Source organism: Scatophagus argus, chromosome 4 (genome assembly GCF_020382885.2).
Source record: "Scatophagus argus isolate fScaArg1 chromosome 4, fScaArg1.pri, whole genome shotgun sequence".
NCBI lineage: Eukaryota > Metazoa > Chordata > Actinopteri > Scatophagidae > Scatophagus > Scatophagus argus.
The window spans coordinates 20,237,260-20,256,619 of record NC_058496.1 but is presented as its reverse complement, the minus strand read 5'-3'; the positions used below and the strand labels follow the sequence as shown (position 1 = coordinate 20,256,619).

The window sequence follows — 19,360 nt, the reverse complement described above, 5'->3', positions numbered from 1 at the left end:
GCTCACACAATAGTTAGGTGACGTTAAGAATTGAAATTAAAGATCATTACTCCTAAAATGTTGACGATTCGAGTTCAACCCATAATACAAAGGGTCACCTAAATGTGAAAATAAATTCAGAATCATATATACACATAAAGAGAGCGAGGTCATGGTAATCTTTTCCACATGAACAACAAGAAGTAATATACTTTGCTGACAGAGAAATTTCGCGTATATGACAGAATCATGACTGTATTAGATCTTTGGACCGAATGTGTGTGCTTGCTGCCATACTGGATTTTCAAACGGAAGAGGGCAGTATTGCTGCGTCTGCACTCTCATAAAAGAAGAAGAAAAGAGGGCGGTATCATAATAGCGCTCGAAGAAGAGTTATATTTTGGAGGTAACATGGCTTCCCCTGCTGGCTGTAAGCACTATGTGCGCAGTTGCTTGTTGAAAGTGAGTTAACTCTTCGAAATGTATTGTGTATGTATTGTGTATTACATGTATGTTGAGGCCCTCTACGGCATAGCTCTGAGGCCTGTACAAGTTCAACATACACAGGCTATTGTTGCGTTTTCCGGCGTTGGTAAGCCTACAATCGCTATCTCTCTAAGCGGTAGCACGAAGGTGACCATCGTCTCGATAGCAACATGGTCACAGATTCAGAGTGCATGATTTCTGTTAATTTAAAAAGACAAATTTGAGTCAAGGAAGTCGCATTTTCAGGCATCATTTCTGTGAAACCAATCGGTGATCCTCATCTCTCGCCTCTCACAACGCACGTTACAATATATATACAACACCAAGAGGCATTAAAAGAGGTTAAAAGAATAATAACACGACAAGGTCATTTGAAGTACAATTCAGTATACGAGAAATTCGATATTTGGGGAGATTTATCGCTTAAGGGTCGTGTGTTATCAAAAAGTCAAGGATGGTATACACTGGTGCACACACTTCTACAAGCAATAATGCCCATCTATAAACACAATCTTCTCCACATAACTGTTTAATTTGGAACAATAAAATATTTGATATATGTCGCTCATCAGTTGTGTGTGTGTATAAAACAGAGATTATTATTATTCTAGTTGCTATTATTGTTAAGATCAGGGAAATGGCCTGGATTAGAGTTAAGTGAGCGCTGGATTATTTTAGCTTTCTTTTAGTTAGTTCCCTCAGTCATCATTTCAGTCATACATGTTTGGTATTACATTTATGCAAAGAAAAGGTTATACAAGAATTAAGTAAAATTAAGCTTCCTGTTTTGTAGCAGACGGAAATAATTTATTGTTGAGGCTACTGCTATTATTCAGGTATAAGTATAACATGTGATAAAAGTATGATTGACACACCCATGATGCACTTCCATGTCACCTCATGTTTCTCTGTACTGCAGGCACCTTGCTGTGGTAAACTGTATGTGTGTCGACTGTGCCATGATGCAGAGGAGGGCCACCAGATGGACCGATTCAAAGTCAGAGAGGTGCAGTGCTCTGAGTGTCAGACAGTGCAGCAGGTAATTGAGGAAAGCAACTGTAGCTGATGTATGTCAGCTGTAGCAGCACCACTCAGTCATCTTAAATCTCACTGGTTTCTCTTTGCTCTTTATGTTATATATGTGTATGTAATGTTAACTCATATCAAGAAAAAAACAACAGTATAAATGTAAAATATCACCTTTTAGGCACAACAGACTTGCCAGCAGTGTCATGTTCAGTTTGGGGAGTATTACTGTGACATCTGCCACTTGTTTGACAAAGATAAGAAGCAGTACCACTGTCAGCCGTGTGGAATCTGCAGGTGAGCAATATTAGAGTTAGACATATTAAAACTTGTTGGCATGGATTGTTTTGGTTTTCCTTTGGTGCATTGAAGGAACTTGGAACTGGGCGTCAGTGTGACATCGTCTTACATTTATTCTTTTGCTATGTATGAATGAGGTGATTGTGTCTGCGACACTTTGTTATGACTCCTGCAGGATTGGGCCCAGGGAGAAGTATTTCCACTGTGAGAAGTGCAATCTGTGTTTAGGCCAGGATCTGCGAGGAAACCACAAGGTGATCATTACCCCGTGGCTGCTTTTGACCCACACACAGTATTATGTGCAAACGAGTGTCCTCACTGCTGTCATTTACAGTTTTTTTTTTATGTTTCAGTGCGTTGAAAATGTTTCGAGGCAGAACTGCCCAGTGTGTATGGAGGTAATAAAACATTTAAGATATATAATACAGGGCCCAGTATGGCCCTGTATTATATTTAGATTTGAATGGTGATATGATTTTCTTTTGTATGCACAGGATATTCACACATCCAGAATTGGAGCTCACGTTCTTCCGTGTGGCCATCTTTTACACAGGTATGACTCATTATTCTCTGAGCACCAGTGGCTCAGGGCTGTGTGATTGAATTGTATCCCAACTTGAATTACATAGCAGGAAAAATACATGAATCCAAGACTGTGGAGTGACAGATATCTATACAAATTGATTACTATATATCCATGTTAACTGTAAAATCAGACCATGATAATAATAATAATAGCAATAATAATAATAATAATAATAATTAAGAGGAAGAGAAGAAAATAGAAAAGATATTATAACATTGTTAATGATGTGGACTAATAAATCAAAATGTCATGCTTTCAGATTTCAAAATCTATTATGACACTAAGGTAACAGTTCTTCATGCTCTCTGCAGGACCTGCTTTGATGACATGGTCAGAACTGGGTATGTCTAATAAGTCCTTTCTTCTTGGAATTTGTTGGTTGATTAAAATGTTCTTGTTCCAGGTTAATATGTTATATTTTTGTTTGTTTGACGTAACCGCATTCCCCATGCATTCAGTTATTTGTGGCAGTACAATATCAGCAACGCCACCCGTGAACAGTTAACTAATGGACAGTGTCCCCCACTCAGCAGGGGTAGCACAGAGAGGGATGTCCTCTGGTAGTCTATTCCTCCTGTAAATGCATTGGTTGTAAATGCACCATAGCATTCTCTGTAATTGCATTGCAAATACCCCTTTATGCATCTCTTTTGAAATATTATTTTGACATTGCAGGTTTGTTGCTGCTCCCTTGTCTTTTCACTCATCCTCTTTGCTATGTATATCTGTTGTCATTAGCGGTACAAGAGTCATCGATAGTAAATTCCAGTGTGACTGCTATAAGGTTCATGTGGCACAGTAACTTAATTCTCTCTCTGTATTTCATGAGGTTGCACTGTCTAGTGCAAAGTGTACTTTTTGCACTGTAATAATGTTGGATTAAGTCTTATTGCACTTACATTACTGTAAGTAATGGGTAAATAATGAATGTAATATTTAGTGTAATCTGTCTAAACCTACAGATCTACAGTTGTTGATCCTGACTGCCCCAGGCACCTCTTCTGGCAGGCCAAAGCATTCAGCATTGGCAAAACACTGACATCTAAGTTTCCTTACTTGTTTTAGAGCGTATCGCTGTCCTCTGTGTATGCACTCTGTCTGGAACATGGAGGACCACTGGGATCAAATAGACAAGGAGATTGCCCTGTCACCAATGCCTACAGAATACCAGGGAGCTACCGTCAAAGTAAGACCTTGATAATACAATAAAATGCAGTTCAGTTCAGAGTAGATTCAATTTACTGATTGATCAGAATCTTATTTTGTTTTATACATGGCGTCGACTTCTTGCATTTCATTCAGTCCAATTTCTACTATTCAAATGGACCTTGGTGACTGTAATCACCCACTATTTAAATGTGTACTTTTTCCTCACTATAGATTATATGTAACGACTGCCAAGCCCACTGCACGGTGCCTTTTCACGTGTTGGGCATGAAGTGCAGCAGCTGTGGCTCCTACAACACTGCACAGGATGGAGGACTCATCCAGCAGCCTCTGCAGCAGCCAGAGCAGGACATTGAGAATGAGACCGAAACAGACACAGAGCCAGAGCAGCAAGATCAACCTCAGTCACCCACACCACTTTAAAACATTTATACCTTAGTCCAGGGGTGCCCAAAGTGGGTCTGATAAAGTCTGATTTGGCCTTTTAAAGATGTTTGTTGTGGAACAAAAAAATATTAATTGGTGGTTATGGTGTTTTATATTTTTATGAGGAAAAATGTTATTTATACATGTAGCATTCATAGTAATTCAATATTTACATAAGATGAGCAGGCAGGCAGAGTTACACTGCACAGGAAGTCAGTCAATGCAGGGAACTTGGGGTTCTCATTAATGGTGCTCCAATCAGGATTTTAGGGGTGATCACTGATTGCTGGATGCAGTATCAACCAGTGCTGATCACCAGTCAAAAGTAAACTGTATTATGATCTATAGTTATTAGTGGCAAGATAAAAACACTATTAAAATGTTGAGGAAATAAATAGTTGTATTTATCTTTGCTTGACTCAGTGAAAAAAGTTTAAAACAGTGTGTAAAACAATTAAAAAATTTCAAAAGAGAATTTGTCAAAAGATTCAGTGTCAGTTGTCTTAGTCTTTGTGCTCAGGTGTTTGTGTGCTGATGGCACCACCTGGTCGCTTGTGATGTAAAGAGTCTGTAACTCCAAATTCAAAGTAGTTTCACTTCCAAACTGTACTCAGCTGAAGTACTTCAGTACATTTATTTGCTGTAGACTTTCTTTGTTATGTTAAACTGCAGCTCACTGCCTAACGCTTCTTGTTTCTCTGATCAGACATGCTTGTGCTTTAAGTTTAGCTCCTCTGTAAGCTATTGGTACTGTTAGCTGTTATCCCCCTTAGCCAGACACACTGCTGAACTCACTGGCTGCTAACAGCTAACATCTGTCTCCTTGTGCTGTTTTTATACAGATTTGTTGTGCCTTTCTGGTTTAACCAGCGCAGCATATTTTTACAAGGGATAGGTAAACCGGTACTGCAGGAACATTTTGTGATCTTCATATTTTTCATGTCTTTGATCACCCCTGCTTAAACATTTGGCTGGTGCACTTAGTTGTTGTAACTTAAACTGAGTGTAAGAGTAGACTGAGCTAATGTTCTTAGCTTGTACATATTACAGTCTAACCACTGAGCCGTTGTGTAGTTCCATGGCAAAAAGTTAAAAGGTTCACTACTTCAAGTGAGGAAGTATTGGAGGCTCTACAGTAAGTGAACCAACTTTGGTGATTTTGTGTTTAGGATTAGGCATTCAGCGTCATTTATGCAGTACAGTATCTGCGGGTGTGGCTATACTTCACACTCCACCAGTTTTGAAAATATGTGAGACACAAAGCAAAGTTAAAACTAGCCTCAGGCAGAAGTACAAAAGCAGTAAATGACTGGCATGGACCAAGGGAATGTGAAACCAGGTGCATAGAAGAGGAGCCCACACAGAATTAAAAACTGCATGCATTCATGTAGAAAGATTCACGGAGCATCTTTTACTGCTTTACGAGTTTGAATATTTTCATTGTAATTACTGTATACATCAGTCAGGTACACTAGCACCATTATAATACAATAACTACAGATGAAGGAAATGTAAAATCAAGGTAAATATGTGGTCTGTATATTTCTGCTTGATCTTACAATGATTAAGTATCAAGAGAACAGTAGCTTAATGTGCAGGAACATGGATCAAACCCTTAACCTGAACCGAATCGGAGGCTAAGTTTTGTTCTGGCTCAAATGCTATCCCCTCTTGGTGGATCAGGCTCAGGGGTTGTGAACTGGAACGTGACAGAAACAGGAGCACCAGTCAGGGTGGTACCGATGCAGATTGGCAGGGGTGAGGCTGTCGAGGATGGTGGAGATGTTTTGATGATGTGTGGAGCAAAGGGTGGAGTGGCAATCTGGTGGAATCCTTTGTAAGTGGTGGTGGTGGTGGCAGTGGTGGTGACTTGGAGTTGATTTGTGCCATTAGTACCTGTGATCACATCACTTCCTGTTTGTCCGTTGGGTATTGAGACCTCTGTATCTGTTAGAATGTGTTCAGTGTCAGTGTGGATTGAGTCCTGTGCTGGATCAGAGTCAGGCATATCCTGAGAAATGTCAAAGCCCAGAGCAGTTTGTGAAGGATCATCTGGTATGAGGTGTAAAGTGTCAGTAGAGGTTTGTGGATCCTCAGGGTCTGGCTGGGCTGAAGTGTCAAGTGTGACCAGAGAAGGTCCTGTATATGCAGAGGGAAGTGGAGCTGCTGTGCTCGGGCTTTCGATCTCGTCTACAGTGTCAGGCATGTCTGTCTCTGTATATGCTGGCTCCTGCAGGGGTTCCTGTGGAGCCTCAGCATCAGTGATGTTCTCCTCTGATGAGTCTGACTCACTGGACTCTGATGACTTAGATGAATCCTCACCTTCACTTAGGTGGATCTGGAATATTAAGGAATGTTCTTAATATTCGTCACAAGTTCCCTTGGATTGTTTTATAGTGGCAATAGAAGGATAGAAGGGCTACTCACTGGTTTAGACATCACTACTGTCACCATGAAGACAAAGCAAAGTGTAGTCCACAGAAATGCCATTTCTGTCTTACCTGGATTTGCTGAAACAAATAAACCACAAGTACTGTATTAGTGGAATGAACTTTGGGTCTCGACTCCACATTTAATTTCTACACATTTCAGATGGCAATAGTATGGATTTATTTCTACAATATTTACTCTTTAAGCTACAGTTGCTGGTAATTTTGCATTTAATTTATCATGCAATGAATACGACCAGCTTCCAAACCGTGAAGCAATGACAAATGGAGACATTTTAGTCTGAAACTGAATCGTTGAAATTCCAAGTAAAATCTTAAGTAAAATCTGCCAGTGTAATAACAATAATTCCACACATACCGAATATGAATCAACTTGAATTTTCTAAAACTCATTCATATTTGTATTGCTCTAATCTGTTTTCTTTTGTTTCATCTATTCTATTCTATTTTTTTTTAATCATTTGATTTACATAAAGATGGGTTAAAGTGAGCTAAACAGGGCAAAACAAAATTATTATTACTCAGTTATAGATAGAAATGACTTTCAAAGACTGATATAAGACTTAAAGTTTTCCATACTAGACTGTTTGGTACTTGATAATTCAAATCAGCTCCACCTCAAGCAGCTACAACAGAGATTGTGGTCACAATCTGACGCATCTGTTTTAAAGATCCTATAATGTATGTAACAATGTACTGCATAGTAAATACTTTAAGTACAATATCTTTTTATTTTTACCGGCGAAATTTGACTTAGTTCTAATACTGCTTTTAAATAGAGATCTGACTTAATTCAGTTGAAATGTAAATGTAAGCATCTGTTATAGAAATGAAGATATTATAAAATATATTGTAAGTTTGGCATGAAAAAGAGCACCAAAAAGTAAAATATTTGATGATTGTTTAAGCTGTATTATTCTGGACAGAATTTCTGCTTTGAGACCTACCTTGATGTGTTGAGTGTCCTCTTGTGTCTGTACACCATGGGGATACAGCAGACTAATTCTAAAATGTTGCAACACTGACAAAAGCAATAGAGTAAATGCCAATTCAGCTTCTTAGTCTTGCATTGCACCTTTTATATGATTGCTGATATGTGTGGGTACAATAAGCCAGTAATTCATCAACCAGTTCATGTCCTTAGCATGATTCACTTCAGCCCTGACTCATGACCAAGTCAGAGTAACTCATTAAAAATCCCAGACACAGTGAAATTAGAGAGTGCTAAAAATTCTTGGAGAACAATAAAAGTATAAGTACACCAGAAGCGCCTATTCATGAGCAAAGTAAACATGTGTTTTGTGGTTTGGTTGTAAACAATGGGAAGAATCTGGTTTAGACTTTTAAATAACACTTTAACATATAACATTGTCATCAATAACAATCATCAGAAGTTTTTGGCAATGTCTCAGCATGCATTTGTCTACCGACTGCAATAAAAGCTATATTATTTGGGGAAAAAGGGACTTTATTTTTCATTAATGTGCTCAGTCTGCAGTATCCACTAACTCCATGTTTTCTTCCATAAAACAGCAGAACATGCCATGTAGACTTCCACTTAAACAATGTAAACTTTACACATTCCCATATCTAAATATTTATTGTCATAATTTACAATGAGAGCAACAGTCAGTTAAGAGGAAGTTTCATTAATTTTTACAACACAAGTGGTTTTAATTACACTGGCTGATTAGGCCTCTACCTGGCTCCATGTACTATTAACTATGATAAACATGTATTTTGTCCTTCCACAAAAATTGCAGGCCCAGCAAGGGAAATGTCAATCAAGCAGTCTACACACGCCTGCAGTGCTGTAATCAACCCAAATAATTAATGCCACCTGTGTTGGCTTACTTTGCTTTCCTTTAAGTTTACTTTAGCAGGTCTCAAAGTGCTGCTTTGTGTGTATCAGTACCAGCAGTAACCAAAGTGCAAGTACTCCCACTGACTTTATCATCAGAGCATTTTAATGTTAGCAGTTGGGTTGAGATGGAGCTTTTTACAACTGGATTGTTTTGTCTATAACAATGCATTTTATATGTGTCGATAAAAGTTTGAGTGCCAAGGGTTGGCTGTGTGATCATGAAAAACAGTTACTTACCATTTTAGTCTTTTTAACTAAACATGTTACTCTTTTATAGTTCTAGATTAGCAGCTTTTCTGGGCTGTTTATAACTGTTGGTCAGACACTAGAAGATTTCTGAAGTTTGTTAGGCTCAGGGAAACTTCATAGAAAGAAAAAAGATTGAGAAAACAATCAGCATAATGAAAATTGTTCGTTCAGTGTTTTATGACAAATATATATTTAGACACAGAAGGAAAAAGATTACAGGGTTGTTTTGGATCAAGAACCTCTGAGTAGCTGCAGCAGTCTGTTCTATCCTTCACAGAATACACCAAACAGCATTTTCTGCACTTGAGGTCGCTTCTCCCATTAGAAAAGTAAAGGTTTCCCTTTTTTGTTCCTTTCAGTGTCAGGTCTTTGTAATGTTCCAGTCATTGTCAAAAATTCAACATTGGTGGTCTAACCAATAGTAAACAATGCTTAAATAACTTCATAGGAAACAATGGAAAATTGTTTATTTAAAACATTGCTTGCCCATGAATCAGCCTTAGTCCACAGAAGATACCACTTCCTGCAAAGAAAGAAACAGTTATCCCACAGGCATGGTAAGATAATTTGGGAACCTGCTTGTTAATGTAGTTTGTAGGAGGCGCACCTCTGGTTTGTCCGTGTCTTCTGGAGAAATTTGTGTACTTGGGGTGGTCTCAGCTTTGTTCTCCAGGTCAGTCATACTAGTTTCCTTCACTGCTGCCAAGTTAGCTCTCCTACAGGAAGTTAATAAACATAACCATGTCTAAAGAGATAAAATGATTGTTCACTGTACTGTTAACACCAGTCTTGCTAAAATTGGTTGTTGGCACCATCAGCTAACGAAAAGGGACATCTACCATCTACCATGTTGCACTCAAGCTGGACTTTATCGCCATCTACTGGCCTAGCATGCTTTGTTTTTTTTTTTGTTTTTTTTTGTTTTTTGAGTGTTTGGAATCATTCAGATATTTTGTCAAACAAAAGATTGTGTGGACATTTTTCCCATTTCAAATGGGGGGAAAAATAATCACTTTAAAAATATTTGTATGTGTGGACAAGAGCCAAATCTATAGGTTTAATGTCATAGAAAGTCATTCTCAATTAGTAAATCAGACAAACCTTGTATTGGCACTCTTCCTCCTCTTAATTACCACTGCCATCACAGCAATGACCACCACTCCTGCACAGAGCCCTGCTGCGGCATACACAATGGGACCCTGCATGCTCTTTAGGAGATGGTCTTCACATGAATAACCACTGTAGCCCAGTGAACATACACATGTAGTGTCTCCATTGGTCTCCACACAATGTCCATTGCCATTGCAGCGTCTCTGGCTGCACTCCTGGGCGTCCAGGTTCCTAAGCTGGTCGCTCGCATTCAGGGTGGTGTTCAAGCCAGTGACTTCAGAGAGAGGGGTGGGTTGAGGAGAAGAGCTGCGAGATGGAGTAGAAGCAAGGACCTTGGCTCCTGACCACTGCTTCAGAGTGACACCTAAGGAAAAATGATATTTTCAACCAAAAACCCAGTTTTGTTGAGGTTGTTTCAGATGAGACGTCGTCACATCTGCCGAGCGTATAATATCATCATCATCTTCGTGTTCTTCATATTGTTTTCCAGTTCTTTTTAAAAAAGGACGTATACAGACTCACAGTTTTCATCTGAGTGGTCATAGCAGTCAACATGCCCGTTACAGAATTTCTCCAATGGTTGGCATGAGAGTTGATCCAAACACGGCCTGGTGCCACCCGGGCAGCGCTGCTCTAGCCTGCAGTGGGTGGCATTCACAAGGAGGTGATCGTGATCGCACTTGCATGTCCGACCTTCTAGGGTAGCAAGGCATAAGTGCTGGCAGTTGCCATTGTTTTCTGTGCACTGGTTTGAACCTGAGAAAAATGGATTGATGTTGTTGTTCAGCACTAGATGCAAGACACTTGTCACCTCAGTACCCTCACATTTGGAAGGCCCTCGAAATCGCTCCAAAAGTTGTGTGCAGTGTGTGCTTTTCTTGCATACCAGTCTGACTGGACTTGCTGAATGCCTTTATGCTGACCACCTCTGTGCCAACTTCAAACCACAACTTGCTCTGTTGCTGCTCATCCCTGTACCAGAGCCTGGTCTTATCTGAAGGAAAAGGCCAACACAAATTAAAAGATCAAGCAGTGAGTTGGAGGTTGCAAACATCATACATCATTGTAAATATGTCACTTTAAAAAAAAAAAAAAAAAAAAAAAAAGGGCAGTCGTGGATTCGTGGATCAGCGGTTAGGGTGTCGGACCCGTAACCGCTGGTTCGATTCCCCGTACCGGCGTCCATGCCTGAGGTACGCTTGAGCAAGGTACCTAACCCCCACCGCTCCCCGGGCGCTGCATGGGGTCGCCCACTGCCCCGGGTTTGTTCTGTGTGTGCACGTCACTTGGGTGGGTTAAATGCAGAGCATGAATTTCATTGGAGTGAGTTCCCTCCAATGACAAAATATGTCACTTTATAATCATACAGCTCACTGGATGGTTGTACTCCAGCCTCAGACTTGAAACCATTTGTCATGCAACCATTCTCTTGTCTGTATTGAGCAACTAATTTTCAGAAAAAATGCAAAGATTAAGTTATGTTAATGATAAACAGTACACAGAATATGGCATTGGGTGTATTACCACTGACAGTCATCCAGAGCAGTGTGTCATCACTCAGAGTCACAGCAGCCAGGCCATGACCAACCTTCAGTTCTGAATATCCAGATCCATCAAGCTGGACAAAGCCAATGGTCCCCAAACCTGGGAACAAATTCTTACTTAAGTTAATACTTAAGTTACTGCTTTTCTAAATAGAAAATGCTGCTTTATGCCACAGCATGTTTGACTTGGAATGTGTGAAAAACACATCTTTTGGGAAAAGAAAAGAAAAAAAAAAACAACATTTGCAAGAAAAAAAATGTTCTTACCAGTTTCAGCCCAGTAAACTGTATCCCCCTTAGCAGAGAAGGCCAGAGATGTGGGCTGGACAGCATCCTTCCACACCACACTACGCCCAGCACTGTCCATGTTAGCACACTCTATAGTAGCCACAGTGCCTTTGCTCTGCAAGCCTAGGTTGGTGAAACACACTCTTCCACTGGGAGGGTGAAGGGCGATGGACTCCACTTTGCCAATGCCTTCTTTTATGAGAACAGCAGTGTGTGCAGCCGTGATGGAGGTGACCTGCAGGCGGGGCTGTTTGTTGCTACTCCAGTAGATATTAAGCGTTATCCAGTCCAGGGCCATAGCAGTGATGGTGTCGCCCAAGAGTTTTAGAAGCTGGCCCTGAGGGGACAAGTCCGAGTCCTTCAACTTGAAGGAGCTAAGTGAAGTCGTGCCATCATCTGTCAAGAACAGAGTGTGGTCGCGTAGGCTGTAGTCCATGATGGCTGCCTCATTGATGCTGGGCACCTGCAAGGCCAAGTGTTCAGGCCAGCCCTTCAGCTCTACTGCTGTGTGTCGGGACTGCAAGTAGATCTACAGAGATCACTGGTATTAAATATACCTTTATCTTAAAATTTAAAATGGTTACAAAAAGTTTACATTTTCATATACCAAAGCATGTTAGAATTGCAAGTTATTGCCATTGGGAGTACAGTTGATGTCACATGTTATGATATTATCCAACAGATGGGAAGAGATTTAGAGTAACAGATTACATTGTGAAGCAACTTAGCATAATGACTGGAACTACAGACAGACAGCTAGCCTGATACAGTCCAAAGTAAAAGAGGTCCTGACCAGGAAATAGTCTGCATTTTTAATACTTTGAAAAACATATTAACATATTAAAAAAATATATTTAATCCAACATTATTTAGGGATTTTAAATGTTTGCAGTATTGTTTTTGTGATTTGGTTTCCTTTGAATACAGCAAGCTAGCCATTTCAAATCTTTGTGCTAAGCTAACCAGCTGCTGGCTGTAACTTCATATCTACCGTTCAGAGAGTGGTGTTAATCTAATTCATTCCTTTAAAGTACATTCTGTTAAAGTTAGAAAAGAGTTAAACTATCTATTATAGTAAAACCTGGGTAACTGTGGAGGGAGACAGCATAAGCAGGAAAGCTGAATCAACCAGGCTGGAGCAGGTCAGGCCATCCTCAGCCAATAAAAGACCAAAAGGACACTTGCACACAGCCACAGGTCCTGGGGCCAACACACACATGTGGGAGCAGTCCATCTTCTCACAGGGACTCTCAATTTCCATCTGGAGCAATGGGTGGATGATCTGCAAAGCAAGCATAGAACAGGAAAGAGTTTTAATAATGATTTATTTCACCTTTTAAAAAAAACAGCTGAAATTATAAAAGTTGTAGATGTAACATTTCAACACCAGTTCGTCAGATTTTCCAGCAGCAACCTGAGGATTTTCAGGAAAGCTTCAACGATACGTCACAGCTGTGCATGGGCAGTTTAGCTAACTGGTGAAGTGATCCAGTTACTGCCTGTTATACAATAACTGCCATTTACTCTTGGCCTCAACATCCTTAAATTCTGAACATTTTACTCACCTTCACGCCAAAAGGTTGTCTGGGTCTTTTCAGGAGAACACGACAGTTTTTGCCAGAGACTTTATGAGCCACCAGCACCACTCGCTTCTTGGCATCAGACCAGTAGAGCATGTCATTGAACACTGCTAGGGAGAATGGGTTTGTGGTCTCTTTCATCTGTAGAATCTGAACAAACAACAGTTAGACATAGCGTGTGTATTTTGCATTTGTTTCGTTTGAGCATCTTCCCGTTTTTACATGAAATTTCATCTTTGTATGCTCAGACCATTATGGGGCATAAAGCTCCACTTGAAGTATACATAGTGATAATTATTCAGGATCGACCTTTTCCAGTAGAATTAGTGTTGAGTTGTTGTATTTAAGTTGAAACACAAAGCTTAAAAACAAAAAGAAATCTACATAACATTCCCTTCTCAAAATTCATTACCCGAATGTCATCTCCATCCAGCGTTGCAGATCCAATCGCCCTCAGCCTTTCATCTGTCCAGTAAACTCTCTCAGAGATGGTATCCACAGCCACACCGCCCGGCCAGCCCAAACTTGAGTTCACCACCGCCATCCTTTCTGATCCATCCATTCCAGCACGCTCGATCTTCACTACATTCCCAATTTCTGTCCAGAACATCAGCCTGGTCGGAAAATTAAAGGCACTGAATGCTGATCTTGAAGTAGTATATTTTGGAGAGCGAAATAAGTCATACTGACCCTTTTTGTGGCAGCAACGCTAGACAGCGAGGTTGATCCAGGTCTTCATCCATGATGACACTGTGATCCAGGGACTTCACAGTGGATGTTGCCAGCCTGATAGCCACAATCTGACTGTTCACTCCATCAATCCAGTACAGATTCCTTCCGAGCCAGTCTACAGCTACAGAATCAGCTCGGACACCTGTGGAAGCAAAGACGTCATGTCTTGACAAAAATTAATGTAGATTTCAGACAATACTCATACCACATTTTAGTTGCATCAACCTTTAATCAGAGTTCCCGTGGTCTTCTGGTCCAGCAAGGACCACCTGATGCTGTCCGTGTCCAGACTGACCCAGAAGACTCTTTGATCTCTCCAATCGTAGTCCAGGGAGAGGATGGCCTTCTTGGCAGAGGAAGACAAGACATCTAAGCTGCCGCTACGAAGGCCTAGTAAGTAGAGGTCTGTTTGGACTGAGGCCAACAGGAAGGGTTCGCCTGAGAAATGGGAGAAGAGCCATTTTGGTGATTAGCTATATTTGGCTCATTCAGTGTGTCCTCTTCTGAATGTGTCTTAAAATGCGATACACAGGGCTCAAGTCACTGAAAAAATTAATATGCGAGTTTGAGAGATGATGATAGGTGGATCTTCTCATCCGTTTCACCGTTTCCTGTCTGTTTGTTATTGTAAGCTAGCCGTCTCCTGGTTGTAGCTTCATATTCAACAGACGTGAGTGTGGCATTGGTCTTCTCATGCAACTCTCAGCAAGTGAGTGAATTATATAATTTACTATATGATTTATTTCCAAAAATTAAAAAAAAAAAAACTATTACTCTAAGTTGCAATATATGTACCTTGCTTTGTTTGTGTAACACTGTTCTACAGCTAAAGAATATGTCTACCAAAAGGACTTTACCAGTGATCTTGCAGTGGTGTCCACCTGCCTCCATAATGTAGCCTGGATGACAGTCACACTGGTATGAGCCTGGAGTGTTGATGCACAGCTGACTGCACACACCTGGACTCTCACACTCATCAATATCAGCACAGGTCAGCCCATCCTCCATGAGCCTGAACCCTGCTGCACAGTGACAACGCTACACAGCAAGAAGTGTTAGTCAGGGGCACTACAACATTTCATTATATACTTACCAGAGGGAAAGCTTTCACATGGTCATAATACTCATACACATTTTCACTTGCTTTTTACTTTAATTTGTTAAGTTCGAGCACACACCAAATTGGAGATACAGGGTCCTCACCGTTCCCTGTGGTGTGCTGTAGCAGCTCTGGGAACAGAGGCTGCTATCTCCTTCTACGCATTTCATCTGGCAGCTGCCTCCCTCGTCTGAGCCATCTGCACAGTTGGTAATGGCATTGCACACCAGGACCGGATCTATGCACTCCTGGCTGCCACATTGGAACTGGTGAGGGAGGCATGTCACCATCCCGCCTGGGACACACACAAATTTAATGAATAGAGTTTTTCCAGGTATTCTGAAACATCTTGAAGTGAAGGAAAATCCCTTACTCAATGCTAAAATTCAGAATGTAACCTGTTGTCAGTCATGTCTTAAAATCCTCTGAAATAGTGTGTTTCTTATGTTCTTATGTTTTTTTAAATTGTTATTACATATATATTTGACAGTATGCACTAACATAGCAGGGGGGCTAAAACAAAAATAGCTCAATCTGTATGAGCATAGAGCACCTGTAACACACTGCCATTAGCAGTACCACTTATGATTACTTCAGACTTCTGTCTACAACTTCCAACAGGAGATGCTGCAGTTACGAGACTTTATGAGCTCTCATTTCACTTAAAAATCAAGCATTTCTTTATTTCTTTAACTCCACCTCTTTTCACGTTACAATGTATAATTACTCACATTCAGTCTCATCGCTGCCATCGTCACAGTCCTTCATGCGATCACACCTCCAGGCTGTAGGGATACACTTTGTCTTGGATTTACACGTCCACTGGAACTCACCACAGTTTAGTGGAGCCACAGGACAATCCTACAGAGGAACCAATGGATTATTTTGCTTTCATCTAAACAGGTACTTCAAATTGAACTTCAGAGTGAATGTTTAGACCCTCAGGGCTTTAAACCACTACATCAAGTACGTACCTAGTACTAGGCATCGCACAAATGCTACCAGCTCAATGAGAACTCTTCTGACTAACGTTTGACCTTTATATGGCAAACAAGTACGAGAAAAGGAAGATGAACATATTGTATACTGTAGTAATATTAGGTCAACTCAGAATCTTTTCATCTAGGGTTTTTTTTGTTTGTTTATTCATCCCTAATTTTCCACATGCATTAAATAAACAAATAAATATGGTCAAACTCGAAAAACAGACATTTTGGGATTGTATTTATCTTGACCCTGAAATCTTAATGCATTTCAAACTTATGGCAACGATTCCACATTCATCCACCTTCTCATCTGTGCCATCTTTGCAGTCCTGATCTCCATCACAAATCCACTCCTGTACCAGACATTCCTTGCTCTGAGGGCAGCGGTGTTTGGTGGTGCAGGCCGGTGCAGTGGTGCAGCTCTCCTCATCCGAGTGGTCCCAGCAGTCTGGGTGACCATCGCAACGCATTGTGGCTGACACACACTGGCCATTGGTACACTTAAACTCAGTGGCACTGCAGCCTTCATCCGCTACAGAAGGGGAAGGGGGTGGGGTTCAAAGATCATAAAGGTGTCCTATACAAGCCAAGCTGATCAATACAGTGAGTAGATGTTAAATTACTCTGTCAATGACGGCATACCGCAGTTTGCCTCGTCACTGCCGTCCCAGCAGTCCCTCTCCCCGTCACAGAGGAAGCTGATAGGAATGCAGCGACTGTTGTCATCACACTGGTGAGTGCAGCCCTCAATCTTCTTAGCACATCCCTGTTCATCTGAGCGGTCCTGACACTGAGACACACCGTCACACACCTGGCTCTGCTCTATGCATTTCTTTCCATGGGCACACTGGAACTGGTCTGCAGAGGATACATGACATAATCAGGATGCTGGCAGGACTGGGATTGTGTTGTTTTTTCTTTTTGATTTTTTTTTAGGTGTGTGTGTGTGTGTGGAGGGGGGGTTACAACTTCAGTAGACTTAGTTCATAAATAATCCTGTGAATAAACCCCAAACATCTGGTCTCTTCCTCTATACCACATAACTTTGTTACACAATTATATACTTCTTTGCAGTGACAGTACAATTGAATGTGACCTTCAGATGTGTGATTTGGAAGTTGCCATGCACGTACACTGAGAATGGACTTTACAGTGAAGCAAGAGACATCTGGTGTCCAGCAGTTAAACTTGTGAAGTGAAAGATATTTCAATGTTCATATATTCAGGAATGATTAATAAGGGAGATTTAATCACAGATTACCTGTTTCACATGCCAGTGAGCATTCTTCCTCATCTGAGCCATCTCTGCAGTCTGCTTCTCCATCACAGACATGTTTGTAGAGGACACACTCTGTGTTGTCCTTGCACGATTTAGAGCCCAAAGGACACTTGATGAGGGCTGATGAGCCTACAGAGGCGGCGGGCACAGAGATTGGTCTGGTTTCTTCATCCTTTTCATGTCTATCTTCCTCTTGGTCTTCTGATTCAGATGCCAAATAAAATACACATAATGATTCAAGATTGCATATTATGAAAGTGTGAAATACAGATGTGATCATCTCCTGTGAGAGATCTATATTCTCCAATCATTTTAACCTCACCACAACTGGCCTCATCTGTGCCATCTAAACAGTCCCACTCTCCATCGCAGAGGAGTTTTGCAGGCAGGCAGCGACTTTTGTTGTCACAGTGGTGAACACAGCCCTCACTTTGCTTTGTACACTGCAGTTCATCAGAACGGTCCTGACAGTGCAATATACTGTCACACATCTGGTCCTTGTCTATGCACTTCTTCCCATGGGCACACTGGAACTGATCTGTTTCAATACAGACATTTGATATTATAAAAGATACATGTTATAAGTTAAACATTTTGGCCGAAATACTGATTATTACATCCTGTTTTTGCTGACATTTAAATTACTGATATGTTTGACTGGATGAGAAATAGAATATTGAAGTTATGAGACAGTCGCTAATGACATAACATGATAAACACTCTGTTTCCAATGTTTTTAGGTACATTTGGCTTTAAATAAAGCTGTCCAATAGAACCCTCCTGCAATTAATCCAAATTTCATCAAGGTTATGAAGTTCAATTTTTGTTGAAAGAGCAGTGTTCCTGCTACTTAGTCCTACAGTTCCCAGACTTTTTCACATCAATTATCTCTAAACTGACACAAATGAAATGACAGGTTTTGTGTCAGGGCCCCCTTATTGCGAAAACTGTATGAAAATGTGGGTGCTTTAGTATTTCTTTGATCATAACAGCAGATTTTTTTTGGTTTTAGTTTTTAACAAATTTAGATAAGAAATGCAGTGTTGCATGATAGGCAGGAGTGTGAACCAGATATATGTGCAAGTTTAGCATCTTTCTACAATTTCAGATTGTGAATGAACACAAGTCATTCACTCTGATGACAGTGCTTCTGGACTTTATCAGTTGTGCACTGAAAGAGTTTCATTAGCTGTTACAGAGGGGGGGTTTTGTACCCATAAAGGATTATCATTTAGGCTCTTAAACATGAAAGATCACAAGAATACACATCCAATTTTGATTCACTCACAGTCATTTGGAAAATTTGTCAAGGCTTGTTTCAATCAATATTATTACACACACATATCTTATTGCACCAAATACAAATTCAAATACTAAAGAATTGTCCAATCAGACAAACTGCCACATACTTACTTTTACATACTTCTTTTCAGTGACAGCCATAATGTTCATGTCATTCACATAACTCAAATTTGACAAATGCTATTCATCTGACCAAGCCTGAACAAACCTCTGATAGTAATAGCAATTTGGATTTGACGTAACCATCTAGTACCTTCATTGCATACAGAAGCACAGCCTTCTTCATCTGAACCATCCCTGCAGTCAGACTCTCCATCACACACATGACTATAGAGGACACACTCTGAGCCGTCTTTGCACAATTTAGAGCCCACTCCACACTTCACAGGACTGCTTCCAGCTGAAACAACTGTTTAGACAAAGTTATCAGAAAAGGACTCACTGTCAAAGTAAAAAATATTTAGAGAGATATACATAGATATATATGACAATGTATCCCCCAGTCTTTGACCAAACCGAGAAAAAAATATTTTAGTAAATTAGAATGAGTGAAGTCACATTTTTTTTTAAGGTGAAAAAACAGTTTTGGTACACTTGGCTCACCTTGTAAGGGCCCTGACAACTGCAATAAGACTGCACAAAGAAACAAAAAACGTCCACCCATCGCCACAGATAAAATAAAACGGACCAAAGGCTGCCAAGTGCTAAACTATAGTATTTTATAAAGGTTCCAGGTGAGGCCAATACAACCTGATTAAAGACCTGAATGAGGGGAGGAGCTATTGCTTTTTGCCATATTTAATATCCTCAGCAAGCACAGTTTTATAGTTATGTATTGTGTCATACTCAAACGAGAACAAAAACTAATTCATAATGGACCTCCGGTTGTGCCTTTATTTAGTCCTTT

At 40.4% G+C, this 19,360-nt stretch overlaps 2 protein-coding genes and 1 long non-coding RNA gene across 4 annotated transcripts in view; 1 reads left to right on the top strand and 2 right to left on the bottom strand.

Annotated features, from left to right (window-relative positions):
• LOC124057782 overlaps positions 1-19,360 on the bottom strand; it is a 1,110,263-nt gene that overhangs the window by 333,868 nt on the left and 757,035 nt on the right. The window lies entirely within an intron of this gene.
• rchy1 (ring finger and CHY zinc finger domain containing 1) lies at positions 289-4,445 on the top strand. The gene is made up of 9 exons (XM_046386311.1): positions 289-441; positions 1,385-1,504; positions 1,673-1,788; positions 1,967-2,045; positions 2,145-2,189; positions 2,286-2,344; positions 2,689-2,718; positions 3,443-3,563; positions 3,758-4,445. Exons 1-9 carry the CDS (start codon positions 391-393, stop codon positions 3,965-3,967), a joined length of 831 nt encoding a protein of 276 aa, XP_046242267.1. The 5' UTR covers positions 289-390; the 3' UTR covers positions 3,968-4,445.
• lrp13 (low-density lipoprotein receptor related-protein 13) lies at positions 8,686-19,215 on the bottom strand. 2 transcript variants are annotated; one of them, XM_046386223.1, is made up of 22 exons: positions 19,057-19,215; positions 18,707-18,862; positions 17,474-17,689; positions 17,134-17,352; positions 16,515-16,730; positions 16,175-16,404; positions 15,618-15,747; positions 14,991-15,181; positions 14,645-14,825; positions 14,013-14,225; positions 13,746-13,929; positions 13,468-13,669; positions 13,041-13,205; positions 12,557-12,757; positions 11,455-12,004; positions 11,168-11,287; positions 10,530-10,637; positions 10,166-10,399; positions 9,635-10,007; positions 9,141-9,249; positions 8,960-9,056; positions 8,686-8,845 (listed from the first exon to the last, which is right to left on the bottom strand). In XM_046386223.1, the coding sequence occupies exons 1-21, from the start codon at positions 19,115-19,117 to the stop codon at positions 9,033-9,035; spliced, it is 4,083 nt and encodes a 1,360-aa protein (XP_046242179.1). In that variant the 5' UTR covers positions 19,118-19,215; the 3' UTR covers positions 8,686-8,845; positions 8,960-9,032. The 2 variants fall into 2 exon arrangements, with proteins under 2 accessions (XP_046242179.1, XP_046242180.1); XM_046386224.1 differs by having other exon boundaries at positions 17,134-17,349.

Excerpts from the sequence above, each read along its gene's own strand:
- rchy1 (XM_046386311.1), top strand. The coding sequence starts at position 391 with ATGGCTTCCCCTGCTGGCTGTAAGCACTATGTGCGCAGTTGCTTGTTG. Across the intron at positions 1,505-1,672 it reads AGTGTCAGACAGTGCAGCAG|GCACAACAGACTTGCCAGCA; the intron begins GTAATTGAGGAA and ends ATCACCTTTTAG. Across the intron at positions 2,719-3,442 it reads GATGACATGGTCAGAACTGG|AGCGTATCGCTGTCCTCTGT; the intron begins GTATGTCTAATA and ends TACTTGTTTTAG.
- lrp13 (XM_046386223.1), bottom strand. The coding sequence starts at position 19,117 with ATGGGTGGACGTTTTTTGTTTCTTTGTGCAGTCTTATTGCAGTTGTCA. Across the intron at positions 18,863-19,056 it reads GTTGTCAGGGCCCTTACAAG|TTGTTTCAGCTGGAAGCAGT; the intron begins GTGAGCCAAGTG and ends TTGTCTAAACAG. Across the intron at positions 12,758-13,040 it reads GACAACCTTTTGGCGTGAAG|ATCATCCACCCATTGCTCCA; the intron begins GTGAGTAAAATG and ends CTTGCTTTGCAG.